Genomic DNA, 16,641 nt, shown 5'->3' on the forward strand with positions numbered 1-16,641 from the left:
ATGAAGTAATTAAGGCACAGAAAAGTGAAGTGACTTCATTCATTCATTCAATTATACTCATTGAGCACTTACTGTGTGCAAAGCACTGTAACAAGCACTTGGAGGAATACAGTACAACAACAGACACACATTCCCTGCCTACAGCAACCTCACAGTCTAGAGGGGGAGACAGACATTAATATACATATATAAATAAATGACTTGCTCAAGGTCACATAGCAGATAAGTGGTGGAATCAGGATTAGAACCCTGGTCCTTCTGACTCAAGTGTTTTCCCATTAGTCTGGTCCCTGGGCCTGAAAGTTTGCAGCATAACTCTTTTGAGGGCAGCGTAGTCTTCTGGGAACTTTTTATGATTGGGAAAAGTGATTCAGCCTTTAAATCTCAGTGCCCACCTTCCCCGAGAGCAGCAGACTAAATAACATCTGGATCCCTCTGGGGACCGACAACAGTCCGGCAAGAGACTGAAACATTGGGAGCCCAGAAGGGGCCGGTCAGGATGAAGACCAGCTGGCTGGTGTTTGAAGCTGAGAGCATATGAGCATGAAGCTCATTTCGGATAAGCGGAGGAAGTGGTTTGGTCTCGACGAGATAAATGGAGATCCGAATTGTCAAGTTGCGCTCTAACGACAAAGATTAAAGGAGCAGGTCCTCAGGAATACCAATCATCCGCTAAAAATAGATGCAATAGGAAAAATATGAAATGGCAAACAGAGCATCCTGCCGAACGATCCTTTCGTAAGAACGATGCTCCTGCCAACTGGAAAGGAAGGACCGGCATGAAAGCGAGCTTTTGTTACTCACATCTGAAAGTTAAAAGAGGCTGGAGTGAAAACAGATGTTGCCTGGAACACTGTGTCAGAACAATTCATGGAACTGCAAGTTGTTGCCCACAGATGTACTGATTTAAATACTGTACAGCAAAAGCAGACTGAGCTGCTTGGAGCCTCGCAGGATGTGCCTGGGTTCAGATCTGGAGAAATCCCATAAACTGCCTGTCTGCAGATTAAGGGGGATAAGCATAGACAAGGGAGGGTTATCCCACAAAGGCCAGATTCTAGACTTCCTTCCCAGGAGTGGAGCAAGGAACAATCTTGCAGATGTTTTTTCCAGGGAATTTAGAATGGACACAAATCTGTAGAGCGTTTTATAGCAATCTGTGGCACTGACTTGTAACCCTTCCATTTGACATCCAAAGAAAGCACCAAGTGGAGAACTGTCTCAGCCAAAGAGCTGAGAATATATGGAATCAATGGGGCAGGGGCAGCAGATTGTGTTCCCGACCAAATCTATTGGTGGGCAATAACCCTGTGAGTTATGTCATCCCCACACACCCTGGATGGAAGGTGCCATTGATCCAGTCTCCTATTGCCCTTAGTTCCCACCTATTCTTCTGAACCAAGAAAACAGTAACAAAGATGTCACTGGTGGCCTTGGAGAAGGAACTGTAGTGGAGCGGAGGGGGCAGAAGCTGGATTATTGAGGGTCAAGAAGGGAGAGGAAGCAGAGGCACTAGGTGTGAATGACTTGACTTGACACCTGTCCATATGTTTTGTTTTGTTGTCTTGTCTCCCCCCTTCTAGGCGGTGAGCCCGTTGTTGGGTAGGGACCGTCTCTATGTGTTGCCAACTTGTACTTCAGTAAGTGCTCAATAAATATGATTGAATGAATCAATGAATGAATGAATGACTCAAAGGAATTTGGTCAGGAATAATATGAGGGACATGGACTGTGAGCCCACTGTTGGGTAGGGACGGTCTCTATATGTTGCCAACTTGTACTTCCCAAGCGCTTAGTACAGTGCTCTGCACACAGTAAGCGCTCAATAAATATGATTGAATCGAATTGAAATGATGGCTGGATAGTGCAGTGGGGTTGAGAGAGGTTTTGTGGGGTTTTTTTAACATGGGACATGTGGGTATGTTTGAAAGCACAGGGGAAGCAGTCAAAAGAAAGTGTGGAGTAGAAGGTGACAGTCAGCATGCTATTTTAGAACATGGACATTAAAAGCAACACATTTGTTAGTGCCTGAGTTCTGTGATTGGGTCATGGATCTCAGGCTCCCTGGAGTGGAGGCTGGAGTTGCAAGAGAGGTAGGGACGGCTGCCCATGCACTTCCACATCAAACAGAAACTCCTTACCATCGGCTTCAAAGCTCTCAATCAACTTTCCCATCCCACCTCACCATGCTAATCTTCTACGACAGCCCAGCCTGCACACTCCGCTCCTCTATCATGAGCTTTCTCACTGTGCCCCGATCTCATCTATCTCGCCGCCAACCCCTTTCCCAAGTCTTCCCCCAGTGTGGAACTCCCTCCTGCTCCACGTATCTCAGATCCACTACTCTTTCCTCCTTCTAAACATTATTAGAGTCACATCTTCTCCAAGGGGCCTTCCCCGGTGAAGCCCTCTTTTCCCCAGCTCGCTCTCCTTTCTGCATCATCTCTGCATTTGGATCTGTGACCTTTGGACATTTGATATTCACCCCGACCCCCGACCCCACAGCACTTAGAAGCAGCATGGCTTGGAGAAGCAGCGTGGCTCAGTGGAAAGAGCCCGGGCTTTGGAGTCAGAGGTTATGGGTTCAAATCCTGGCTCCACCAATTGTCAGCTGTGTGACTTTGGGCAAGTCACTTCACGTCTCTGAGCCTCAGTTACCTCATCTGTAAAATGGGAATTAATAATAATGATGGCATTTATTAAGCACTTACTATGTGCAAAGCACTGTTCTAAGCGCTGGGGAGGTTACAAGATGATCAGGTTGTCCCACGGGAGGCTCACAGTCTTAATCCCCATTTTACAGATGAGGTAACTGAGGCACAGAGAAGTTAAGTGACTTGTCCAAAGTCACACAGCTGACAATTGGTGGAGCCGGGATTTGAACCCATGACCTCTGACTCCAAAGCCTGGGCTCTTTTCCATTGAGCCACGCTGCTTCTCTTAAGATTAATTAAGATTGTGAGCCCCACGTGGGACAACCTGATCACCTTGTATTCCCCCAGCGCTTAGAACAGTGCTTGGCACATAGTAAGTGCTTAACAAATACCATTATTATTATATCTTTTAATGATATATTTTAAAGTATTTATTCATTTTTATATCTTTCTCCCCCTCTAGCCTATAAGGTCATTATGGGCAGGGAATATGTCTGCTACATCTGTTGCATTGTACTCTCCCAAGCGCTTAGTACAGTGCTCTGCACATAGTAAGTGCTCAATAAATACCATCGATTGATTGATTCTAGAAAAAGCCTCAGCAGCTTAAGGATAAGCTTCAATGGCCTCATGCCTCTTACTATACCTAATGGCTGTTAGGCACAATTTTTGGAGGCAAGCAGCGTGGCTCAATGGAAAGAGCCCGGGCTTGAGAGTCAGAGGTCATGGATTCAAGTTCCGGCTCTGCCAATTGTCAGCTGGGCAAGTCACTTCCCTTCTCTGCACCTCAGTTACCTCATCTGTAAAATGGGGATGAAGACTGTGAGCCCCACGTGGGACAATCTGATCACCTCGTATCCTCCCCAGCGCTTAGAACAATGCTTTGCACATAGTAAGTGCTTAACAAATGCCATCATTATTATTATATCTAAGCAGAGGAGTTTTTTCGATGGTATTTAGCACTTACTGTGTATCAGGCACTATTCTAAGCGCTGAGGTAGATAAGTTAATCAGGTTGGAGACAGTCCCTGTCCCACGTGGGACTCGCAGTTTTAATCCCCATTTTACAGATGAGGTCACTGAGGGACAGAGAAGTGAAGTGACTTGCCCGAGATCACACAGCAGACAAGTGGCAGAACCGGGATTAGAACCCAAGTGTCTCTGACTCAACAGCCCCTGCTCTACCCACTAGGCTATGCTGCTTCTAGGTATGACGTGGCTCCTGCTAGCTGCTAGCCCCCCACCAATAGCTGTCAAAGCAGCGTGGCTCAGTGGAAAGAGCCCAGGCTTGGGAGCCAGAGGTCATGGGTTCTAATCCTGGCTCCACCACTTATCAGCTGTGTGACTTTGGGCAAAACACTTCATTCTCTGGGCCTCAGTTCCCTCATCAGTAAAATAGGGATGAAGACTGTGAGCCCCACGTGGGACAACCTGATTACCTTGTATCCCCCCAGCGCTTAGAACAGTGCTTCGCACATAGTAAGCACCTAACAAATGCCATTATTATTTTTAGAGAAGCAGCATGGCTCAGTGGAAAGAGCACGGGCTTTGGAGTCAGAGGTCATGGGCTCGAATCCCAACCCTGCCAATTGTCAGCTATGCGACTGTGAGTGAGTCACTTAGCTTCTCTGTGAGTCAGTTCCGTCATCTGTAAAATGGGGGTGAAGACTATGAGTCCCCCTTGGGACAACCTGATCACCTTGTAACCTCCCCAGCGTTTAGAACAGTGCTTTGCACATAGTAAGTGCTTAACAAATGCCATCATTAAGCACTTAGTACAGTGCTCTGCACACAGTAAGCGCTCAATAAATACGATTGATGATGATTACATACATGCATAGTGTGAAGGCTGTGCTGAGATGAGCTGAGTTTGCCTCAAGATATCTGTGGTGGCTGTTCTGGCTGGTCCCTGCACTAGGGAAGGGGAGGAGGAAGCCAGGAGAGTCACCCCATGGTGCCACACCCTGAGGGGAATGTAAATACTTAGTTGAGCCATTCAGAGAGAAGGATTGGGGAGGAATTATGGGGCCAGGTAGTTGTGCCAAGTTGTGGAGAACAGTGGGCCTGGAAGAGGAGAGTACAGGGGAAGCTTGTGCCCTGAATGGAAATGGGGCACGGGAGGGGTTCAGAGATCATCCCTGAGGGGGTTAAAATACCCTGGAAAGTTTGGGGTTCAGAGGAAGGACTCAAAAGGAGTCCAGTCTACTGTGTACTTGTTTTGTTTTGCTGTCTGTCTCCCCCTTCTAGGCTGTGAACCCGTTGTTGGGTAGGGACCGTCTCCATATGTTGCCGATTTGTACTTCCCAAGCGCTTAGTACAGTGCTCTGCACACAGTAAGCGCTCAATAAATATGATTGCATGAATGAAAAGGAGCATGGTTCCTTTCCCAGAGGGAGAGAAAAGATACTAAGAGACCCTGCTTCTGAAGGACTTGGAGGTGAAACAGGAGATGCCCAGAGAGACAAGGGGGAAAGACCAGAGGGACATGAGTTCCGGGTCACTTAAGGAAGTACAGAGAGTCCTGGAGTAAAAATTGTCAGATCTAGTGAAAGATAGTTGGAACAAGAATTGTTTTCATTGTTACTGTAGACTGTAAGCAATTCCTTGTAGGCTGTGAGCTCCTTTATTTTCAGCCTTACTTGTTAAGCACTTACTATGTGTGGGGATCACATCTACCAACTCTGTTGTATTATACTTTCCCCGGCACTTAGTACAGTGCTCTGCTCACAGTAAACACTCAAAAAATACTATTAATTGATGGATTGACTGTTACCAAATTAAGAAACCGTGAAACGTTGCTGAGATCTCAGATCTTGGAGTTCGCCTGCAGTGGGCTGGAGGAGAAGCCCCAGGAGCCAGGGAGACCCGTGGATCTGGGAAGCTCACAGAATGAAAGGGAGCACTTTCTCCACGAGCTTCCTGTAACCAGACCTAGGAGGGAAGTGGTAGTAATCCTTGAAGAATGCTTCACCCTTGGGGAGATGCCTGGGCTTCGGCTGAAAGGTGGTGGCAGCAAAAGAGGGGCAGGGATTTGGGGAACACTGAGGAAAAAGGTCTCTGCATCTGCATTGGAAGAAGGGGGACGGCTTTAAGACCTAGCAGAGGCTGACCAAGGTCCGGGAACTCCTAAAGTGATTTTGGGGTCTCTTTCAGCACAGATTTAGCGCTGAGACCACCACCCAGTAATAATAATAATAATAATAATAATAATAATAATAATAATAATAATAATAATAATAATAACTGTAGTATTTGTTAAACACTTACTATGTGGTAGGCACTGTACTAAGTGCTGGAGTGGATACAAGCAAATCAGGTCAGATAGAGTCTCTGTCCCACCTGGGGCTCATGGTCTTAACCCCCATTTTACAGATGAGGTAACTGAGGCACAGAGAAGTGAAGTGACACAGCAGACGGTGGCGGAGCCGGGATTAGAACCCAGGTCCTTCTGACTCACAAGCCCATGCTCTATCCACTAGGCCATGCTGCTTCTCAGTAATGTCACGATATGAACTAGTCTACGAAGAATTCCCAGAAGTGCTGTGACCCGTCTGAGCAGGGACAAAGAATGGGAGGGGTCCATTTGGGCAAATGGGAGGAAGCAGACTGTTAATCTTGCACAGGTGTCGCCCGCCCATCTATAGGAAGAATGAGGCGGTGGGCTGGGGTCATGGTGAAAGAACAGAGGAGCAGTGAGAGAACTGCACATTGCTTCCGCCACGTCACATTAAAAAAAGCATCAAAAATACCCCAAGATCTGGAATAGTTGCTTTTGCCTAATGATCTCCCTATTACAGGTTACAGTCAAATGTATGTTATTTCTGTGGCATTTCCACCGGCTAAATCTATCTCACATTCAAGCAGCGGCAGCAGCAACTCTGTTGGTGGCTATGTACATCTCTCGGTCCTGCCAATGGTGAGTCCCCGCATCGTCCTTCAGGGCCTAGGCGCTTGACTTGGTTTCCTTCTGGGGGGGCCCACCGTCACAGTCTCCCAGTCTCCTGCAGTAACCGGCGGTCTAGCACCTGAAGCTGCCGGAGAAAGCCCGAGTTGGGACAGATGCCTCTGTGGGTGCGCACCGCCCGGATGGCGTCCAGCAGTGTCATGTTCTCGCAGATCATGAGGAAGGCCAGGACCAGCGTGGCCGAGCGGCTCACCCCCATCGCGCAGTGCACGAAGACCCGTCCTGCGGACACAAAGGTCACCGTCACAATCCTCAGCTGAGAGGAAGCCGGCTGCCCCGGGAGAGGTGAGCCCTGGCTTACAGAATCACCTGTGCATCAGAACGCAGTCTGTCAGCACTCCATTAGTAGTATGTATCATCATCATCATCAATCGTATTTATTGAGCGCTTACTGTGTGCAGAGCACTGTACTAAGCACTTGGGAAGTACAAGTTTGCAACATATAGAGACAGTCCCTACCCAACAGTGGGCTCACAGTCTAAAAGGGGGAGACAGAGAACAAAACTAAACACACTAACAAAATAAAATAAATAGAATAGATATGTACAAGTAAGATAAATAAATAAATAAATAAATAAATAAATAAATAGAGTAATTAATATGTACAAACATATATACATATATACAGGTGCTGTGGGGAAGGGAAGGAGGTAAGATGGGGGGATGGAGAGGGGGACGAGGGGGAGAGGAAGGAAGGGGCTCAGTCTGGGAAGGCCTTCTGGAGGAGGTGAGCTCTCAGCAGGGCCTTGAAGGGAGGAAGAGAGCTAACTTGGCGGATGGGCAGAGGGAGGGCATTCCAGGCCCGGGGGATGACGTGGGCTGGGGGTCGACGGCGGGACAGGCGAGAACGAGGCACAGTGAGGAGATTAGCGGCAGAAGAGCGGAGGGTGCGGGGTGGGCTGTAGAAGGAGAGAAGGGAGGTGAGGTAGGAGGAGGCGAGGTGATGGACAGCCTTGAAGCCCAGGGTGAGGATGTATAATAATAATAATAATAATAATAATAATGGCATTTATTAAGCGCTTACTATGTGCAAAGCACTGTTCTAAGTGCTGGGGAGGTTACAAGGTGATCAGGTTGTCCCACAGGGGGCTCACAGTCTTAATCCCCATTTTACAGATGAGGTAACTGAGGCACAGAGAAATTAAGTGACTTGCCCAAAGTCACACAGCCGACAATAGGCAGAGTTGGGATTTGAACCCATGACCTCTGACTCCAAAACCCATGCTCTTTCCACTGAGCCACGCTGCTTCTCCACTTGCCCTGTGAGGAGCACTGTACTGACTACCTCGTATCTACACGAGCGCTTAAAACAGTGCTTGGCACATAATAAGTGCTTAACAAATACCACAATTATTATTGAGATTATTATTATTAAGCACTTGGGAGAATACACTCTCCCAGACAGAAACTCTTCACCATTAGCTTTAAATCACTCCATCACCTTGCCCCCTCTAATGCTAACCTTCTCACTGTACCTCGATCTCTCCTATATGGCTGCTGACCGGCCGACCACTTCATTCATTCATTCAATCGTATTTATTGAGCACTTACGGTGTGCAGAGCACTGTACTAAGCACTTGGGAAGTACAAGTTGACAACAGAGGCATTTCCTGCCTCTGACCTGGAAAGCCCTCCCTCCTCATATCTGACAGACAATCACTCTTCCCACCTTCAAAGCCTTATTGAAGGCACCGCTTCTCCAAGAGGCCTTGCTTTCATCTTTTCCCACTCCCTTCTGTGTCACCCTGACTTGCTCCCTTTATTCTTCCCCTTTCCAGCCCCACAGCACTTATGTACATATCTGTAATTTATTTTTTATTTATATTAATGTCTGTCTCCCTGCCTAGACTGTAAGCTCATTGTGGGCAGGGAAGGTGTCTGTTTATTTTATATTGTACTCTCCCACCTGCTTAGTAAATTGCCCTGCTCGTGATAAGTGCTCAATAAATGCAACTGGTTGACTGACTGACTACACTAAAGCTAGTACAACTCTGTTGTGCTTTCCAAAGCATTTAGCATAGTGCTGTGCCCACAGTAAGTGCTCAATGAATACTGATTGATTGATTGATTGATTGTAGGCATGATCCCTGCACGATCAAGCCAGGGAGGAAGACACTAAAATATATTACAGGTAAGGGGAAACAACAGAGGTCAAAGCCCAGACAGAGAAGTGGAAGAGGAGACAAAACAGGATCTTTAGACCCCTTGGGGTTGATTCCTTTTTCAGCCCTGCAATGAGGCTCTAGTCCCAAGATGGGCTGCATGAAAAGGACCATCAGTCCCTCCCTACTCCCTGTCTCCCACCTCCCCATGCTGTCAGTTCCCCCTGCCTCCCCTTTGTAGCCTTAGTTGGCTCATCTGTAAAATGGGGATGAAGACTGTGAGCCCCCCATGGGACAACCTGATCACCTTGTAACCTCCCCAGCGCTTAGAACAGTGCTTTGCACATAGTAAGCCCCTTCTAGACTGTGAGCCCGCTGTTGGGTAGGGACCGTCTCTATATGTTGCCAACTTGTATTTCCCAAGTGCTTAGTACAGTGCTCTGCACACAGTAAGCGCTCAATAAATATGATTGAATGAATGAATGAATAAATGCCATCATCATCATCATCATCACAGCTCTTTTGCAGAAACCTAGGTTTCTGTAGCCCTGCCGTTTCCTTGCAGAGTTTCATGCACCCTAGTGGAATGAGCACAGGCCTGGGAGTGAGTCAGAGGACCTAGGTCCTAATCCCGGCTCTGCCACTTGCCTGTTGCGTGACCTTGGGTAAGTCACTTAACTTCTCCTTGCCTCAGTTTCCTCAACTGTAAAATGGGGATTCAATTCCTGTTCTCTCTCATACTTAGACTGTAAGACCCATGTGAGACAGGGACTGCGTCCCACCTGATTACCTGGTATCTACCCCAGGACTTTGAGCAGTGCTTGGCCCATAGAAAGCTCTTAACAAATGAATGAATAGTAATATAATAATAATAGTAATGACAGGGTTATTCTCTGGGGCTGACCTTGATCCCTCTCCTCTTACTTCCCCCTACCTACCCCAGCCCCTGTCACCCCACTTCATCAGCCATATTCAGAATTGAGATGTCTCACAATGTGCTAGAGACTGGCGGTATGAAAACTCAGGTTACATTCTCTTTGCTCTCCTCACCTTCCCCCTTGCTCCTGGTAGATGCCAGAGGTAGGTTGCTTACCCTACAAAGGCTTAAGGAATTAATGGACCAGAGAGAAATATATGTTGTTTCCAATGATCTGGGAGCAAGATTCTCTCTTTGGTTTTCCATGGATAATAATAATAATAATGATGGCATTTGTTAAGTGCTTACTATGTGCTAATCACTGTTCTAAGCGCTGGGGGGGATGCAAGGTGATTAGGTTGTCCCACGTGGGGCTCACAGTCTTAATCCCCATTTTACAGATGAGGGAACTGAGGCACAGAGAAGTTAGATGACTTGCCCAGTGACACCTGTCCACATGTTGTCTGTCTCCCCCTTCTAGACTGTGAGCCTGTTGTTGGGTAGGGACCGCCTCTATATGTTGCCAACTTGTACTTCCCAAGTGCTTAGTACAGTGCTCTGCACACAGTAAGCGCTCAATAAATACGATTGAATGAATGAAGTGGCAGAGCGGAATTAGAACCCATGACCTCTGGCTCCCAAGCCCGTGCTCTTTCCACTGAGCCACGCTGTCCACTGGAAATTCCTGATGTTGGTCGTGAGAACTCAGGCCCTTTAAGATGCCCTGGGGTTTTCCTCTTCTCTCTCTGGGTGCTCGGTGCTAGTGCTCAATGACGAATATCGGACATCTGGACCTTGTTCAGCATAACTATGAATAGTCATGTATATAAATGGATCTCCAAAGGTCACAGCGTGTGGGCACGTTTCCCTGGGGGAAGGGTTGGAGGGATGGGAGGTCGGGGGAAGAGACTGGTTCAGAAACCATAGTCAAGGATCCCAGGACTGTCTGGATTCTCTGTGCCATGAACAAGAGCAAGAGACACACTGGAGACACATTCCTGCCTTCCAAAGCTGTGTGTTTTCCCTTTCCTGCCCGGCTCCACATTCATTCATTCATTCAGTTGTATTTATGGAGCATTTACTGTGTGCAAAACACTGTACTAAGCACTTGGGAGAGTACAATATAACAACAAATACATTCCTTCCCACAATGAACTCACAGTCTTGCAAGTGCTTAGTACAGTGCTCTGCACACAATAAGCACTCAATAAATATGATTGAATGGATAGAGGGGGGAAACAGACATTAATATAAATAATTAAATAAATTATGGCTATATATAGATAGTTAGATCGATATATACATATATAGAGAAGGAGCATGGTTTATTGGTAAGAGCACAGGCTTGAGAGTCAGAGGTCATGGATTCAAATCCCAACTCTGCCAATTGTGAGCTGTGTGATTTGGGGCAAGTCCCTTATCTTCTCTGTGCCTTAGTTACCTCATCTGTAAAATGAGGGTGAAGACTTTGAGCCCCCACGTGGGACAATCTGATTAGCTTGTATTCTCCCCAGTGCTTAGAACAGTGCTTTGCACATAGTAAGCACTTAACAAATGCCATCATCATCATCATAGAGAAGCAGCATGGTTTAGTGGAAAGAGCACAGGCTTGGGAGTCAGAGGTCATCAGTTCTAATCCTGGATCTGCCGCTTGTCAGCTGTGCGACTTTGGGCAAGTCACTTCACTTCTCTGTGCCTTAGTTACCTCATCTGTAAAATGGGGATTAAGACTGTGAGCTCCACAGGGGACAACCTAATTACCTTGTATCTACCCCAGCACTTAGAACAGTGCTTGGCACGTAGTAAACGCTTTACAAATACTGTCATCATCATCACCATGAGTGATATGGGGCTGGGAGGGAGGATAAATGAAGGAGCAAGTAAGACTGGCGCAAAAGGGAGTGGGAGAAGAGGAGAGGAGGGCTTAGTCAGGGAAGGCTTCTTGGAGGAGATGTGCCTTCAATAAGGTTTTGAAGTGGGGGAGAGAAATTATCTATCTGATATGAGGAGGGAGGGCATTCCAGGCCAGAGGTGGGATGTGGGCAAGAGGTCGGCAGCAAGATAGATGAGATCATCATCAATCGTCATCAATCGTATTTATCGAGTGCTTACTATGTGCAGAGCACTGTACTAAGCGCTTGGGAAGTACAAATTGGCAACAAATAGAGACAGTCCCTACCCGACAGTGGGCTCACAGTCTAAAAGACAGTGGGCTCACAGTCTAAAAGAGTGGGCTCACAGTCTAAAAGAGTGGGCTCACAGTCTAAAAGAGATGGAGGTACAGTGAGAAGATTAGCATTAGAAGAACAAAGTGTGTGACCTCGGTGGGTCCTAGTAGGAGAGTAGTGAGGTGAGGGAGGAGGGGGAAAGGTGATTAAGTGCTTTAAAGCCAATTTATTCCACTACTCTGGAATAAAATGGGACAACAAGGAAATCTCTGATAGCCTCAGGGTGCCAGTGCCATATCTGTGCCCCCAGAGTGATGCCTTTCAAACCCCAAATTAGCATTTACAGAACCTAGGATAAGGCTGGCTCTCACCCACATGACACATAGTGAGAAGCAGTGTTGCCTAGTAGATATAGAGCATGGGCCTGGGAGTTTGAAGGACCTGGGTTCTAATCCTGCCTCCAGCACTTGTCAGCTGGGTAACCTTGTGCACTTAATTTCTCTGTGCCTCAGTCCCCTCATCCATAAAATGGGGATTAAGCCTGTGAGCCCCATATGGGACATGGACCGTGTCCAATCTGATTAGCTTGTATCTACCCCAGCGCTTAGTTCAGTGCCTGGCACATCCAGCGCTTAGAACAGTGCTTTGCGCATAGTAAGCACTTAATAAATGCCATTATTATTATTAATTAACATATGCCATTAAAGGGGAAAAAAACACGGGTTGGAAAAGTTCAATGGCTTCAGGACAGTGGCCACTAAGCAGTGGGAAGGCTAGAGAAGCAGCGTGGCTCAGTGGAAAGAGCACGGGCTTTGGAGTCAGAGGTCATGAGTTCAAACCCCCGGCTCAGCCAATTGTCAGCTGTGTGACTTTGGGCAAGTCACTTAACTTCTCTGTGCTTCAGTTCCCTCATCTGTAAAATGGGGATTAAGACCGTGAGCCCCCCCACCCCCCACCGTGGGAAAACCTGATCACCTTTTAACCTTCCCAGTGCTTAGAACAGTACTTTGCACATAGTAAGTGCTTAATAAATGCCATTATTATCTCATGGGGTTTTCTCCCCATTTTTTATTTTACCAGGAATCTCCTGCTCTTGAGACACAATGGGGGCTATTTAACGTGGTAACTGGTGAGGTGAGGGAGTCTCAGCGGGTTTTACAGGGAGGCCGTTTAGCTATTGCAAATCCCCAGGAGACAAGTGCTTGCTGCTCACATCTTGCCCCAGCCATTACCACCATGCCCTCCTCCTCCTCACTCTCACTCTTCTTCTTCCTCCTTCTCCTCACTCCCACTCCCCCGCTGACACACTCAAACATCCTTATCATCATGGTCACAGCTTTTAAGCCCCTCTTCTCCAGCGGATTGGGACTCGGTTCTCCGGCAGACGGGCTGTCCCTATCCTGGGAAAATTGATCTCAGCCTCTCACTGCCTGGCAACCATGCCAGGTGCTTTGCTCGCAATGAACTCTCATCCCAGCTCAGGTTCCTCTGATGACTTAATCTTTATTTAAGGAGCCAGAGGGGTGGCTTCAGTTCCACCTCTGATGCGGTGACCACACCATCACCTGCTCCCTAGAGATGGGGGAGGAACCAGGGGAAGAAATGCTCCTGGAATGTCTCACTGCTTGGGGTGTGGGTAGGGTCTAACTGGTATTTCTAGAGGGAACTTGTACTGTCCTCAGTTCCAGGAGTGGAGGGGAGGCACCAGTCTGCCTTGAGCCTGGGCTCAGAGACCACCCTGCAGAAGAAATCCCTGGGAAATAGGGACAAAGTGACTTAAAATCTTTCCAGAGACTTCCTGTCAGGGAAGTTCCTGATGCCAATTTTGACCCAGGCATGGGGTTGCACTGAACTGTGGGGAAGAGGGGGTAGGGGCAGGGGATGCTAAGCTTCCTACCAAAAAAGCAGACTTAGTGGATAGGATACAGTACTGGGAGCCAAGAGATGAGCTCTAATCTCAGTTCCACTGCCTGCCAATTGTGAGACATTGGGCAAGTTGTTTAATTTCTTTGTGCCTCAGTTTCCTCATCCCTTCCTCCTTTCAAAGCCCTACTGAGAACTCACCTTCTCCAAGAGGCCTTCCCAGACTAAGCCTCCTTTTTCCTCTCCTCCTCCCCATCCCCCCGGCCCTACTTCCTTCCCCTCCCCCCAGCACCTGTATATATGTTTGTACAGATTTATTACTCTATTCATTTTACCTGTACATATTTACTATTCTATTTATTTTGTTAATGATGTGCATTTAGCTTTAATTCTATTTGTTCTGACGACTTGACACCTGTCCACATGTTTTGTTTGGTTGTCTGTCTCCCCCTTCTAGACTGTGAGCCTGTTCTTGGGTAGGGCCCATCTCTTTATGTTGCCAACTTGTACTTCCCAAGCGCTTAGTACAGTGCTCTACACACAAGCGCTCAATAAATATGATTGAATGAATGAATGAATCTGAAAATTGGGGACTAAAATACCTCATGTCCCACACCCTTAGACTGTGAGTCCCAAGTGGGGCAGGTATTGTGCCTGATCTGATTGTCTTGAATCTACCCTGGCTTCAGACCAGGGATTGGCACACACTAAGAACTTAAATACCATTACTATTAATAGTAGGTTTTATTAATGATAATAATAATAATAAAAAACCCTGCTCCTTTCTTTGACCTAGGTAAGGGAAAAATGGGCACAGAGAGAGAGAGGATTCCTGGGACTGCACACACCCCTCCAGAGCATCATCTATTTTAGCCACGTGAGCCTCTATGGCAGTCTCTAGCAAATTCCCTCCTTCAAGAATTATAATAATAATAATAATGCTATTTGTTAAGCGCTTACTGTGTGCAAAGCACTGTTCTAAGCGCTGGGGGGATACAAGGTGATTAGGTTGTCTCACGAGGGGCTCACAGTGTTAATCCCCATTTTACAGGTGAGGGAACTGAGGCACAGAGAAGTTAAGTGACTTGCCCAAAGTCACACAGCAGACAAGTCACGGAACCGGGATTAGAACCACGACCACTGGCTCCCAAGCCACACCTTTACCTCTGACAGATCGAGAAGCAGCATGGCGTAGTAGATAGAGCATGAGCCTTGGGCAAGTCACTTTACTTCTCTGGGCCTCAGTTCCCTCATCTGGAAAATGGGGATTGAGACTGTAAACCCCACATGGGACAAGGGCTGTGTCCAACCCAATCTGCTTGTATCCACCCCAGTGCTTAGTACAGTGCCTGGCACATAGTTAAGCATTTGACAGATACCATTAAAAGAAAAAAAGAAAAAAAAAGATTCCCCTCTGGTGCCAAGAGACGTTGCCCAAATAAAGTCCTGGATTTCCTCCCGTCTATTCCGAGCAGCCTTCTTGCTTTGGCATCACTGATCCCTTCCTTCCTCTCCCCCTCATCCCCCTCTCCATCCCCCCACTTACCTCCTTCCCTTCCCCACAGCACTTGTATATATGTATATATGTTGGTACATATTTATTACTCTATTTCTTTATTTTACTTGTACATATCTATTCTATTTATTTTATTTTGTTAATATGTTTGGTTTTGTTCTCTGTCTCCCCCTTTTAGACTGTGAGCCCACTGTTGAGTAGGGACTGTCTCTATATGTTGCCAACTTGTACTTCCCAAGCGCTTAGTACAGTGCTCTGCACACAGTAAGCGCTCAATAAATATGATTGATGATGATGATGATCTCAGGTGGGTTGCTGGGACAGGGACAGGGAGATCAGCTAGGAATTGCCACCTGAGGTGGCCCCTGTCACTTTGTCAGATGGGGATAGGCTGTCGTGGCTCAGTGGAAAGAGCGCTGGCTTGGGAGTCAGAGGTCATGAGTTCTAATCCCGGCTCTCCCACTTGCCAGCCGTGTGACTTTGGGCAAGTCACTTAACTTCTCTGTGTCTCAGTTTCCTCATCTGTAAAATGGGGATTAAATACCTGTCTTTCTCCCTTTGAACCCCAAGTGGAGCAGCGACTGATCTGATCTGCATATGCTGTATCTGGGACTGTATCTGACCTGCATATGCTGTATCTACCCTACTGCTTAGTTCAGTGCTTAACATATAGCGAGCACTTAACAAATACCGTAATTACCAGGCGTGTGGAAAAAGTGGAGTTTTTACCAAGATTCCTGTTTCTCCTTGGAAAGTCCATGGAAGATCAATCAAACAATCAATCAATAATAATAATAATAATGGCATTTATTAAGCGTTTACTATGTGCAAAGCACTGTTCTAAGCACCAGGGAGGTTACAAGGTGATCAGGTTGTCCCACGGGGGGCTCACAGTCTTAATCCCCAGTTTACAGATGAGGAAACTGAGGCACAGAGAATAATAATGATAATAATAAGGATGGCATTTATTAAGTGCTTACTATGTGCAAAGCACTGCTTTAAGTGCCAGAGAGGTTACAAGGTGATCAGGTTGTCCCACGGGGGGATCACAGTACTTACAGTGTGAAGGCCACTGTATTTCTTGAGTGCTTGGGAGAGTACAAAATAACAGAGTTGGTAGACAAGTTTCCTGCCCACAGGGAGCTGACAGTCTAGAGGAAATCCAGCACACTAATTGCTATAAATTTAATTCATTTATTTTCTGCCCACCTGGGGCCTTGGTGGGTCTCTAACACTCCTAGAGAAAGAGTCCTGGCACATCAGAACTGAGGAGTTTTCCACTTTACAGATGGAGAAACTGGGGCACTCTGGTCAGCATGTGGAATTCATTACCTATGGAAGTCGCCCAAGTGAAAAATATCGCAGGGCTAATAGTGGTTTGGATGAATTCTTAGAAAAGTGGTCCATATCAGGCAACTAGATGAAAAGTTGAGGACAAGGTTAAGGATTTAGATGTGG

General features: G+C 46.9%; 1 protein-coding gene across 1 annotated transcript in view; it reads right to left on the bottom strand.

Moving 5' to 3' along the window:
• Window positions 1–6,107: 6,107 nt before the first annotated feature.
• Window positions 6,108–16,641, bottom strand: part of LOC119925748 (dual specificity protein phosphatase 13-like) — a 29,149-nt gene continuing 18,615 nt past the window's right edge. Inside the window, exon 4 of the mRNA XM_038744161.1 lies at window positions 6,108–6,840. Coding sequence (XP_038600089.1) covers window positions 6,638–6,840 — 203 coding nt within the window. The 3' untranslated portion in view covers window positions 6,108–6,637. The remainder of the gene's footprint in view (window positions 6,841–16,641) is intronic.

Source organism: Tachyglossus aculeatus, chromosome 3 (assembly GCF_015852505.1).
Source record: "Tachyglossus aculeatus isolate mTacAcu1 chromosome 3, mTacAcu1.pri, whole genome shotgun sequence".
Classification (NCBI taxonomy): domain Eukaryota; kingdom Metazoa; phylum Chordata; class Mammalia; order Monotremata; family Tachyglossidae; genus Tachyglossus; species Tachyglossus aculeatus.